Below are 12,961 nucleotides of genomic sequence, written 5' to 3'. Positions count from 1 at the left end.
CTAAGAAGCCAGCCGCTAGCATCACACAGTTCAGTGTTTGAGTCCTGGATAATACTAACCTGCGTTATGTAGACTGACAGTTTGAAAACACTGGCAGCTCTGTGACAGGCCCAGACAGCTCTTTTTACCAAAGCTGAGCTGGGATGGAAAGTAGTCTGGATTCACAGTGCCGTGAAATCCAGTGATGTGTGCGTTCCCTATGCAGAGTGCATGAACACGAGCGGGCCGCCTGGGGGTCCAGAGTCCTCTTGCTGGTAGAAACAAAGATGTCAACGTCCAAAGCCTGCCCATGGCAGCTTCTCAGAGATGAGAGCACTGGGGGCGGAAAATTCCAGAAAAGACAATCTCCTGCCCCAATGGGTTTCCTAGCAGATGGTGCCCCCTGGGATGGGTCACTTGGCCTCTGACTAAATTTGGCCTTCGACTCTGACAGATCTGCAGCCTCATGCGAGGGGGAATAGCAGAAAGAGGAGGCGTCCGCGTGGGACACCGCATCATTGAAATCAACGGGCAGAGTGTGGTGGCCACCCCACACGAGAAGATCGTCCACATCCTCTCCAACGCCGTGGGGGAGGTAGGGGAGGAGCCTGGGGTGGGAGTCCCCTGGCGCCCCTCGTCCCAGCCAGGAAGCCCTCCTGAGAGTTCTTCCAGATCCTGAACACATCCCTACAACCAAACTGTCTTGGACCAGAATTGAAACCCAATAACAAGTGGTTGTCTGAGAGCTGCTCCGCAAAAACATCATCACATCACCTCAGCCTTCTCCTCTGGCAGCATCTACCCACCTCCTCTTCTAGTTCTCTGATCTGGGCATATTCTATCTGTGGCTACCCAAGTTTTCTCCATTTTTCCCAGCTAATCTCACCAAATGTGCCTGCAAGATTTAAGTCTCAGATTCAAGTCTAATCTGCAGCTCCCTGGTACGGCCAGGCTGAACAGGGGTCTGAACAGCTGTTCTGGGGGAGGGAGGGAGGCAGGAGCAGCCAAAACCCCACAGTTGTCCTCGTCCTGTTTTAAGGGGTTTTCTCCTTAAAAAAAAAAAAAAAAAAGCCAAAGCCTGGTGAGAGCCAGAGCTTTGGGGAAAGTAGAGCATTCTGGTTTTCGTTCTTCACTCTCTATCACCCCTAATGCTTTAGAAAGCCCATGGATTCTGCTCTTCCTGGAGGCTGCCTGGGTCAGATCCGTGTTAGAAAGGGGGTGGGCGGGGAGAGGGCTGTACCTTGAAAGGCGCCCCAGCCGTGCGGCGGCACCCACACAGCCCTGGAGTCCCCGCCTGCAGCTGATATGTGTTTCTGCCTGCAGATCCACATGAAGACGATGCCGGCTGCCATGTACAGACTGCTGACAGCCCAGGAGCAGCCCGTCTACATCTGAGGCCGCGCTCCGCGGTGGCATGCATGGAGGCCTCTCCTCACTTGTGGTTGTGTTTCTCGTGCTGCATCTGTGTGCCCACTGAGACCTTCCCCTCTCACGCCCAGCACTCGGTTTGACACGGAGGAAGAGAATCCGCAATGACCTCCCTCTCTCTCTCTCCAGTTTGCTTTGTTTGTTTTAAATGCCAGGGAAGTTTTGTATACACTCCTTTGAAGCTGGAGAGCAGGTCAAAGTCACCCAGAGTCTGCCGAGGACCTTCCTGAAGGGCCCTTGCAGGAGGGGGCCCTGAGGAGGGTTGTCACCACGCCGCACCCTCCCTTTCCAAGAGGTGCAGACCTCTTCGGAGGAGCCCCTGGGGACGGTGAAGAAGCCGATTCCGCAGTGCCTACGATCCAATGGCTGATCTCTGCTCTCTTCCAGTCAGTTCATGGGAATATGGTAGTAATGGGGGGGCCGGCCCACCGTGTACTTGGGGCATCATACGCCATTTCCTCCCGGAATTTCTGAGCCAACCTTATGCCTCTTCTTTAGCCAGTTTTAGTTTCAACATAATTGTTTTTTCTAATGTGAACCTTTTCACCCTGGGATAGAAGGGGAACTACGGGGACGCGGATACCTGTGCAGAGAACTGGGCGATTCCCGAGGTTACCAACCATTAGATAAACACAGGCAGGTACTTCTGCCTTCTTCTACACCACACGTACATACACACGTCTCACTTGCATATATTCCACCCTGCCCTCCTGCCCGCCACCAGTGAGGCACCCAGAGCCCCTGGAAAACCCACCTGGCCTCTGTGTGAGGCCCCTTCCCCCACAGGTGAGGGCCGTGGGGGCCGGTGAGCCCTGTCCAGAGAGAGACAGCCCTCTGAGGCTGAGGTCCAGCCCTGCCGGCATCTCCTTGGCTCAGGGGGTTCTGGTGGACTCCCATGCACCCCCCACCCCAACACACACACACCCCACACACTGGGAGTCTGGACAGGATGGACTGCTCCCCTTGAAGATGAGGAACCCGATGTGATCGTGTTAAGCTTCCTGGTCTAAGGTGAGACCGGCCTTCTTCTCTTCTCAGGGCCACGAGGCAGGATGTGACATTTGAGAGGCCAGCGCGGTACACAAACCACCAAACTAAGGGGACAGTCGGAACCTCAAGCGATGCCTAAGAATCCCCAGATGAATTCCAAAATAATCTTGCTGCCTCGGGGGCCTGAAAAAGCTTTTACTTGGTGTAGAATGTTGCGTGTTCTCATCAGGCGCCTCCCATCCGTGGGTTTCGTTCGTCTCAGTCGGTGCAGATGTTCTTGTAATACCTTGATTCTGAGCCAGTTTTCACTTACTCTTGGTCCAAAGAGCGCTTTTGTTTTCATGTGGGTGGGGTGTGGCTTCGTTTGGTTTTCGTTTTGTTCCGTTTGTGACCTCCACAGAGACAGGGTAAGAGAAACTATTTTGTGATATTATTATAGTCCCTGTTCTCAACATCTGGGCTATTTATGTTGTGTCTGTGGAAATAGCAACCTGGTGAGCACATGTTGGGTGGTATGGATTTATACCTCGAACAGAGCGATTTCAGGGAGGGAGAAAGTGAATGAGAAAAGACTGGGAACAAGAGACTTCTGCCAGAGAGGTGGTGCATTCTGGGATCTCTGTGCTGAGTTTTCTGCTTAGGCAGGAAAGCCGGGTGCTTCAGTGGCGTTAGTGGCTGGACTCCCAGTGTGACCGTGGGTCAGACCCTGCCAAAGAGAGGCTGTGCTGCCCTCACATTCCCCCTGGGATGGGGCTGCCCCTTCTCCAAGGGTTCAGGGTGGGCAGTATGGGACCCCTGGACAACTTTTGAGGACAATTGGCTGAATGTTGCTAAGCTGCTGCTAAGTAGGAGATCAGCCCCAAGGCTAACCCACTGCGAACCTGAGGAGCCACGAACTTCAGTACCATTTACCAAACTATAGTGTCTGATGACATACAATTAAATACTAGAGTCCTGAGTTCACCTTACCTTTGCCAGAAAGAGTGGATAAAACAGGAATGCAGCATTCTGGGTGGTATTTGGATATAACCGGAGAGAGGCTCGTGCCGTCTGCTCCCAGGTGAGCTCTTGAGCCACCTGCCCCCATGCCCATTCAGAGGCGTCGGTGATTGGCCACTGGCCAGGAATCCCGCCAGCACATCCCTGTGCAGCCCTCCACGTCGTTACAATGCACCGTCTTCACCCAAAGCAGAGGAGGAGGCAGGCTACACTTTCTATTGATATTGTACAAAAATCTAGAAAGTCTGGTGGGTGTTTTTGCCAGTTTGGTAAACTGTCCTAGGAGACTAATGTTTTAGTATAAGATTATCCCACCACATACCTTTGTATCAATAAAAGTGGCTCCTCACACCCGGATAGCCAGATCTCTAGCTTGGTGGAGGTTCAGTCAGCTGTAGTGTATTCTTACCGGCCTGGCTGCCGGTAAGTCAGGGGAGTCAGCCCACCTTTAGAAGTTAACCAGGAGGCAGGATCTTAACAGTAACTCCGTTTGGGAAGTCTCACGGGAAGTAATGGCCTGTTTCCCTCTGACATCCCAGTACATATAGTTACATATGTAAATATCTGAAAACCCCATGCAATGGTGAAGACTGTGTACAGAGCAGCCTTCCCAAACGTGGCCCTAGGCAAAAAGCCACTCTTGCCACTTGGCTTGGACATGCTGGTGACTCAGCTTTGGGGATAGATTCCCAGATCCATCTACTCTTCCTGGTCCAGCCAGGATGCGCCAGAACCTGCCCTGCCTCTGCCTTCTCAAATGTGACCATTTCAGGGAGCCACCCTCAGCCTTGGGTTCACGAGAAGATGAAGCCCCCAGAGACCAGTGCCTGGAGCCCATCATGGGGCACTGGACTCTGAGTCCCTGCACCCGGGTCTGCTTTCCCAACATTGCCCATCAGCCCCGGCCTCAGAGAGTCCCAGAGTAACCTACTACCTCCCCATCGCTCCCGCTATCCTGGTCACACCCGCCACCCCGTCTGCACGCAGATGAGACCTGCCCCCGAGCCCAGCAGTGAGGCTGTTACCAATGTTTACAATTAGGGGCACCTCCTCTGAGGCGTGTTTACTCCCCCACTCCCAAGGCCACTTGCTGGTCTGAGTTTCATGTCCGTCTGCCCCTTTCCTGGTTGAGGCCGACTTGAACACACAACCCTGATCTTACGTCCCGACCCTCCATCCGTCAAGGCCATGGTGAGGACTGTGTGGGAAGGATATTCCTTGTACATACTCAGCACAGCCCCTAGAGTTTGGACTTGTACTATTGTTCTGTAAAGAGGGTGAAATAGAGCTTATTGTAAAGCGTTGGGAGAAGTATAGTATTGTATTTGTAACAATATGGTTCTTTGTATACACAAAACTCAATCTCTATATATAATTATAAATATATATAAATAAGATATATATACACGTGAGCCTGGAATGTTGATGCCGCACACCCACTGAATGTATTTCCCCTGACAGTCTGGTCACTGGGCTGGCCCACCCTCCCTTCCTCCGTACTGTTTTGGGGGTTGTGATGTATTTAATGTGTTCTCTTCCTTTATTTAACTGAACGCTAATGTCTGTAAGAGTTGCCGCAACAATAAACAAGAACGTCACCTCTTGGCCCTGGCTGAGCGTCTTCATGTTTCAGGGGAGGGACAAGACTGAAAGTGGGGGAAAGATGTCATCAGCCCAAAGGCCACTTCCTCCCCACCCCGTGGGGCCTGCTCCGTGCTCAGAGCCCATTGCCTAAACGGGCAGGTTCTGTGAACCTAGGAAACACAAGCGGCTGTGTCAGCTGTTAGAAAGTCCACTGTCTCGTCGACCTCCTGGGAGCACACTGAATGAGACATAGGAACCCTCTGGGCTTCTCAGTGAGGGAAAGGAAGTAGAAGTGAATTACCTTCCCAAGAAATCTCCAGGGAGGGGAGGTAGCCCTGCTTAAGTGGACTGCAGAAGGAAAAGTTCCGTGTCCCATCCCCCACCCCATCACAGAGGACAGAGGAGCCTGGCAGGCTGCAGTCCACGGAGTGGCAAGAGTTGGACACGACTTAGTGACGGAACAATAACTGAATCATTGCTGCACAGCAAAAATTAACATTGTAAATAAACTATAACAACAAAATCTGACTCATACAAATATAGAATGAACATGTTATCAAATACAGAATGAACATGTATCAAATATTTATTAACTCACTAATTGATAACATCCGCTGGATCATCGAAAAAGCAAGAGAGTTCCAGAAAAACATCCATTTCTGCTTTATTGACTATGCTGAAGACTTTGACTGTGTGGATCACAATAAACTGTGGGAAATTCTGAAAGGGATGGGAATAACAGACCACCTGACCTGCCTCTTGAGAAACCTATATGCAGGTCAGGAAGCAACAGTTAGAACTGGACATGGAACAACAGACTGGTTCCAAATAGGAAAAGGAGTATGTCAAGGCTGTATATTGTCACCCTACTTATTTAACTTATATGCAGAGTAGAAGAAGCAGAGGCTGGAATCAAGATTGCCGGGAGAAATATCAATAACACCAGATACGCAGATGACACCCCTGTTATGGCAGAAATTCAAGAGGAACTAAAAAGCCTCTTGATGAAAGTGAAAGAGGAGAGTGAAAAACTTGGCTTAAAGCTCAACATTCAGAAAACGAAGATCATGGCATCCAGTCCCATCACTTCATGGGAAATAGATGGGGAAACAGTAGAAACAGTGTCAGATTTTATTTTGGGGGACTCCAAAATCATTGCAGATGGTCATCGCAGCCATGAAATTAAAAGACACTTACTCCTTGGAAGGAAAGTTATGACCAACCTAGACAGCATATTCAAAAGTAGAGACATTACTTTGCCAGCAAAGGTCCGTCTAGTCAAGGCTATGGTTTTTCCAGTGGTCATGTATGGATGTGAGAGTTGGACTGTGAGGAAAGCTGAGCGCTGAAGAATTGATGCTTTTGAACTGTGGTGTTGGAGAAGACTCTTGAGAGTCCCTTGGACTGCAAGGAGATCCAACCAGTCCATCCTAAAGGAGATCAGTCCTGGGTGTTCATTGGAAGGACTGATGCTAAAGCTGAAACTCCAATACTTTGGCCACCTCATGCGAAGAGTTGACTCATTGGAAAAGACTTTGATGCTGGGAGGGACTGGGGGCAGGAGGAGAAGGGGACGACAGAGGGTGAGATGGCTGGATGGCATCACTGACTCGATGGACGTAGGTCTGAGTGAACTCCAGGAGTTGGTGATGGACAGGGAGGCCTGGCGTGCTGCAATTCATGGGGTCGCAAAGAGTCAGACACAACTGAGCGACTGAATTGATGAAACAGGTAAGATGGGAAGAGTATTTTGAAGAACGAAATATTAAGTTTTTTAAAAGGACTTAGAATGAAACCTCTAGGTTAGATATAACTGGTTAATGTCCTTTAAGGCCCTATAACTATCACCTTTGGAATCCTCTTTTCTAAGCAGAAATCATTTGCATCTCTAGTTGGGGGTACAGGGAAGACTGTTAGATGATAATAAAAGCCATGCAGAAGAATAAAGCACGAAAAAAGAGTCAAAAGCAGGGACTCCAACAGATATTTGTGCACCATGTTCATAGCAACTTAATACACAGTAGTCAGACTGGAAGCAACCCAAGTATCTGTCAAGGGATGAATGAATACACAAGATGCATGCGTATAAAATGGACTATTACACAGCCTTAATAAGCAAATTCTGACACATGTTGATGTTTGAAGACACATGCTAAGTAAAATAAGCTAGTCAAAAAAGGACAAATATTGTATGACTCAACTTACATGATCTATCTAGAGTAAACACATTCATAGACACAGGAAGAAGAATGGTGGTTGCTGAGGCTGAGGGAGGGCAGAATGGGGAGCTATTGTTTAATGGATATAGTTTCCATTTAGGAAGATGGAGAATGTACTGGACATGGGTGGTGGTTATAGTTGCACAACAATGAGAACGTACTTAGTGCCTCAGAATTTTAACCTTAAAAATGCTTTAAAAGGTAAATTACGTATTATGTATATTTTACCAAATTTTTCTAAAGTGCACAAACATGGAATGAGTTTAAAGGTGCTATTTTACACGGGATCATTAGAGAAGGCCTCACTGAGAGGAAGAGGGGCCCTGCGAATGTCTAGGGATGTGGGTTCCGAGCTGCAGGGACAGCACACAGAGGCCTGAGGGAGAGCTGGAGGCCAGTGCTGCTGGAGCAGAGAGGGAGGCAGCAAGTGGTTGGAGATGAAGGCAGGGGTGTGGAGTGTGATAGTGATACATGTAGGTGGTGGAAGAACTCTGGTGATGCACACATGCATACACACACACACACACGAGTGGTTTTGCTTCCACTCAAACCCACACACTCCATCACACTCAGCTCACACTCCTCATCAGCTCCTCTGAGCTCTCATCACTAGCAAGAACTAGGATTTGGCGCCCTCTGGTGATATAACTTTGGAAATACCAAATCCAGACAAGCTAGAATCTCAGACAGTGATTGAGGGAATGGGGAATCTTGGCCACTCGTTACAGGCCCCTTGTTTTCCAAATAAGGAAACAAATGTCCTAAACAAGAACAGGACTCACAGAAAGCCATACAGTGAGCAGTCAGCTAGAACCGCACTCCCGCTCCTTGGTCTACTCCCAGCTGCTGACCCATGGGGTGAGGGGAGTATCTCTCCCTACTGGCCAGGCTGGGGGCAGCCTGGAGACAGACTCAGCACTGCTGTGACCTCAGCCTTGGGCCACCTCCAGAGCCTTTGTGAGAGCTAGACAGAAAAGCACAGCAAACTGCTGGTTTGCCAACCCTCCTGCTAGGCTGGGAGAAGCCACGCCTGGAGGGCTGAGGGTGCCGTCGTGAGACAGAGAGAAGGGAGAAGGGGAGAAGCACAGCCTTGTCACTACTCTGCACCCCTTTCCCAGAGCCCAGTCCACGCTCTGCTCCTATTGGCCATCTCATCCGCTGTCCAACCACACGACAGCTCTCTTCCCCTCCACTACATAGTTGCTTATGGGTAGGGACCTACTTTTTCTCAACTTCCTAGTCATGACAGGTTATAATTAGAAGAGTCACAGACAGGGATGTAAACTACAGCTCAGCTATTATATTACTTATATTCTTCCTGTGTGACCCTGGGCAAGTTAATTAACTACTCTGAGCCACTATGTATCATCTATAAAATAAGCACGGCTTGGCTCAGTTCTTAAGATTAGAGATCCTGTCCATGAGGCTCAGGAAGTGCAGTACAGACAGTCATTTACAAAGTACAGAACTGGTCCTGGAGAGAAACTGTCAGGGAGCTCTTCTTGGAGGAGGTATATTTCTGCAGGGTTTTTAAGGCACAATAGGAGTTTGCCAGACACCATGGTTGGTGAGAACATTCTGTGCAGAGGCATGGAGTGCTGGAGGCCTGGAAAAACGTGGTCAGAGGATCCCAAAGCACTTGAGGGACCTCCCTGGTGATTCAGTGGCTAAAACTCCACATTCCCAATGCAGGCTGCCCAGACCCAGATTCAAACCTGGGCCCCCTGCACTGGGAGTGTAGAAGGAAATGTTTCCCGTAGCATCTCCCCCACATCATCTGGCTGAGTGTTCTTCAGATCTCTTTGTAATTCTGCTGTCTGAAGCTCACTGTCTGTAACCCTTCTGCTGCCAGTGGTGGGTTGGGGGCACCCAGTTCCCCAGTACAGAGTATCTAGTCCTGTTTCTAAAGCAAAGTGCCCTTCAGGCTTTTTCTCTGTAGACACACTGCCCAGTCTTCCTGCACAGCCCAGTCCAGTCCTTGAGGGTCTGCGAGTCAGGGCTGCTGCAAGCCTTTCGGGATGGAACTGTGTCTTGTACCAGGGGTCCTGTGGTAACCTCCTGCAGCCTGGCCCCAGGGACCCCCTCCTCACCATTGTCCCCTCTCACCAAAAGCAGATCTCATCACACAGAGACGTCCGCTTCAAGGAAAGTGGAGAGAAAACACATCTCACTGATGTGTGTGGAAGTCACGACTTGAAGAATGAGAAATAGCCCATCTTTTAGCACCTTCTATGTGGACCAACGGAGAAGGCAATGGCACCCCACTCCAGTACTCTTGCCTGGAAAATCCCATAGGCAGAGGAGCCTGGAAGGCTGCAGTCCATGGGGTCACTGAGGGTCGGACACAACTGAGCGACTTCACTCTGACTTTTCACTTTCATGCATTGGAGAAGGAAATGGCAACCCACTCCAGTGTTCTTGCCTGGAGAATCCCAGGGACGGGGGAGCCTGCTGGGCTGCCGTCTATGGGGTCGCACAGAGTTGGATATGACTGAAGCGACTTAGCAGCAGCAGCAGCATGTGGACCAGGCAATGTTCCAACACTTTCCACAGATTAACACAATCCCCACAGGGCCTCCAAGAGGTAGATTCAGCTAGTGTGCCCATTATCTAGATGAGGAAACTGAGACACAGAAATCAAGGACTTACATTTATTTTTCCAGCTGCTCCCTAGCTGTGCTAGGACTTCCTGTTCTGTCACAGCTGATGAACTCAGCATTATATGTTTTCGTCTTTTGGTCCTTACAATTTTCTTTCCAGATTCCTATCTTTTGCAAACCTCAATGGTTATTTTGTCAAAGCTGTCCCACCTCTTAAACACGTAAACTTAAGACATGAGACCATAAAACTCATAGAGAACACAGGCAGAACATTCTCTGAAATCAGTGGTACCAGTATGCTCTTAGGTCAGTTTCCCAAGACAAAAGAAATAAAGCAAAAATAAACAAATGGGACCTAATCACTTACAAGCTCTTGTACATCAAAGGAAACCTTAAACAAAATGAAAAGACAACCTACGGAATGGGAGAAAATATTGGCAAATAATGCAACCAACAAGGGTTTAATTTCCAAAATATATAAACAGCTCATACAACTCAACAAAAACAAACAAACAAAAAAAGCACCTAACAACCATAACCAAAAATGGGCGGGAGACCTAAACTTCCAAGGAAGAAATATAAATAACTAATAGGCATATAAAATGATACTCCACATTACTAATTATTAGAGAAATACAAGTCAAAACTACAGTAAGGTACGACCTCACACCAAGCAGACTGGCTATCATTAAAAAGTCTATAAATAACAAAAAATGGAGAGGGTAGAGAGAAAAGGGAACCCTCCTACACTGTTGGTGGGAATATAAGTCGGTGCAGCCACTGTGGAGAATGTATGTGTGCCTCAGAAAACTAAATAGAATTACCATTATGATCCAGCAATCCCACTCCTGGGCACATATCCAGACAAAACTATAATTCAAAAAGATACATGCACCCCTGTGTCCATACCAGCACTACTCACAATAGCCAAGAAGTGGAAACAACCTAAACATCCTTGGACAGATGAATGAATAAAGATGTGGCTCATATACACAATGGAATACTACTCAGCCATAAAGAAGATCAAATAAGGCCATTTGCAGCAACATGAATGCAACCAGAGATTATCATACTAAGTGGACTAAGTCAGAAAGAAATACCATATGATGTTACCTATACATGGAATCCAAAATACGACACAAGTGAACCTACCTATGAAACAGAAACAGAATCACAGACATAGAGAACAGCTGCTGGTTGCCAAGGGGAGTGGGGTTGGGGGAGGGATGGAGTGTGAGGTTGGGGCTAGCAGATATAAGGTTTTGTATACAGAATGGATAAACAACAAGGCTCTACTGTATACACAGAGGACTATATTCAGCATCCTGTGATAAACCATAATGGAAACGACTAAAAAAAAGAATGTACATGTATGTACACCTGATTCACTTTATTGTACAGCAGTAATTAACACAACATTGCAAATCAACTATGCTGCTAAGTTGCTTCAGTCGTGTCCGACTCTGTGTGACCCCATAGATGGCAGCCCAGCAGGCTCCCCGTCCCTGGGATTCTCCAGGCAAGAACACTGGAGTGGGTTGCCATTACCTTCTCCAGTGCATGAAAGTGAAAAGTGAAAGTGAAGTCGCTCAGTCGTGTCTGACTTGTAGTGATCCCATCAACTGCAGCCTACCAGGCTCCTTCGTCCATGGGATTTTCCAGGCAAGAGTACTGGAGTGGGGTGCCATTGCCTTCTCTGAAACCAACTATACTTCAATCTTTAAAAAAAAAAAAAAAAAAAAGCTTCCCCACCTGCAGGCTGGACTTGGGCTCCAGGTGCTGGGGGCAGGGCTTAGCTTCCCCCTCTCCCTCCCTTTCTGCACAGACCCTTTAAGGAAGCGCATGGGGGGGAGCTAGACAGAGATTTCCCAACTTCAGATGTTGTTGCTCTTTGCAAGGTCACCTGCCTCTCCCTGTCTGATCCAGTTCACTGTCTAGGGTCTGAATGGAGACAAATGATGAGCAGCCCCCTCCAGCCCTCAGCTCCATCCCCGCACTGGCCCCTCAAACCACGGTTTTCCAAAGTGTACCCATCTTCAACCCGAGCTTTGTCCTGAGCAAGTCTGCAGCCCCTAGTCCCAATAGCCAACAAGCTCAGTGACATCCATTCCCCTCACCCCTCAGAGGGCACAAGGCCAGGCACCCTTGAACTCTCACGTGGCCATCCCATGAACCCTGTCTCCACCAACAAGGCCTCCTGTCAGCCAGTCCCTCAGATAAAATGGTCACCAGTGTGGGGGGTAGGTTCAAGCACCCCAACTTCACAAGTGGTTCTTTTGGGGTCCCCTCCCTTGGCATGGGGCAGGAGAAATCATTCTTGCCTAGACCCCATGGGAAGAAGGGGGGTAAAGAGATTCTTTCTTGCATTTGCTGTCCCCAACAAGGCGGCACGCCCACCCCCGGCAGTCCTCATGTCACCAGGATGACGAGGGATGGCAGCTGCTGAAGGCTCCTATCCTTTGGCTCCTCTCACAAGAGCTCTGGAGGCGTGCTGCCCCCTGCGGGTGGTGTGTGCCCCCATAGGTGAGGCTGCCTTGACCACAGACAGGACCTCACGCTTTTCCCTCTCAGCTCTGATCTCCACTGTAATTGTGGAACCCAGAAAAAAATCCACCCACCATTGCATCACACACAGAACTGTTCGTATGAGAACCATCACAGAACCTCCAGCTCAGTCTGTCCTTCTCATTTCCCCTCACACCACCATGACCTCAGTTCCTTAACTCCCAAAGCTTGTTTCCTCCTCTGCAAAATGGTGTCTGCCTTGTACAGACTGTGTGAGGGTCAGGGGGCTCATTCTCTCCTGGCCCCACAGATCCGGGTCTTCTTAAGCTCCCTGGGATTTGCATATCCTCGGACTGTACAAGCAAGGGCCACACCTCAGGAGGGCCCCGACCCTGTAAACATACATACTGACGGTGGCTCCACTTAGTGAGGGGACCCCAGCACACCAGCAGCCCCAGCCTTGCGTGGGAAGCACTATGCACTACTAAAGCATTTAATTTCCCACAAATGCAGATTCTAGTTCCTAGTAGAAACTTCTGGAATGTGAATGCATCAATTTTTAAAAGTCAAAAATCTCACTCTCAAATGCAATCAACACTACAACGAAGCACCATTCACACCAATCTGATTAAAAAATGTGTTAGTCGCTCAGTCATG

General features: G+C 49.0%; 1 protein-coding gene across 2 annotated transcripts in view; it reads left to right on the top strand.

The window, feature by feature from the left end:
* The window catches only part of APBA1 (amyloid beta precursor protein binding family A member 1), a 244,730-nt gene extending 239,729 nt beyond the window's left edge, over positions 1–5,001 (top strand). For both annotated transcript variants that reach the window (XM_061425500.1, XM_061425499.1), the window contains 2 exons: positions 434–574; positions 1,303–5,001. In XM_061425500.1, coding sequence (XP_061281484.1) covers positions 434–574; positions 1,303–1,374 — 213 coding nt within the window. In that variant the 3' untranslated portion in view covers positions 1,375–5,001. The remainder of the gene's footprint in view (positions 1–433; positions 575–1,302) is intronic.
* Positions 5,002–12,961: the final 7,960 nt, after the last annotated feature.

The sequence above is a fragment of the Bos javanicus genome, chromosome 8, assembly GCF_032452875.1.
Source record: "Bos javanicus breed banteng chromosome 8, ARS-OSU_banteng_1.0, whole genome shotgun sequence".
NCBI classification, from domain to species: domain Eukaryota; kingdom Metazoa; phylum Chordata; class Mammalia; order Artiodactyla; family Bovidae; genus Bos; species Bos javanicus.
Note: the sequence above shows the minus strand (reverse complement) of the source record. Positions and strands in the feature narration are given on the sequence as shown.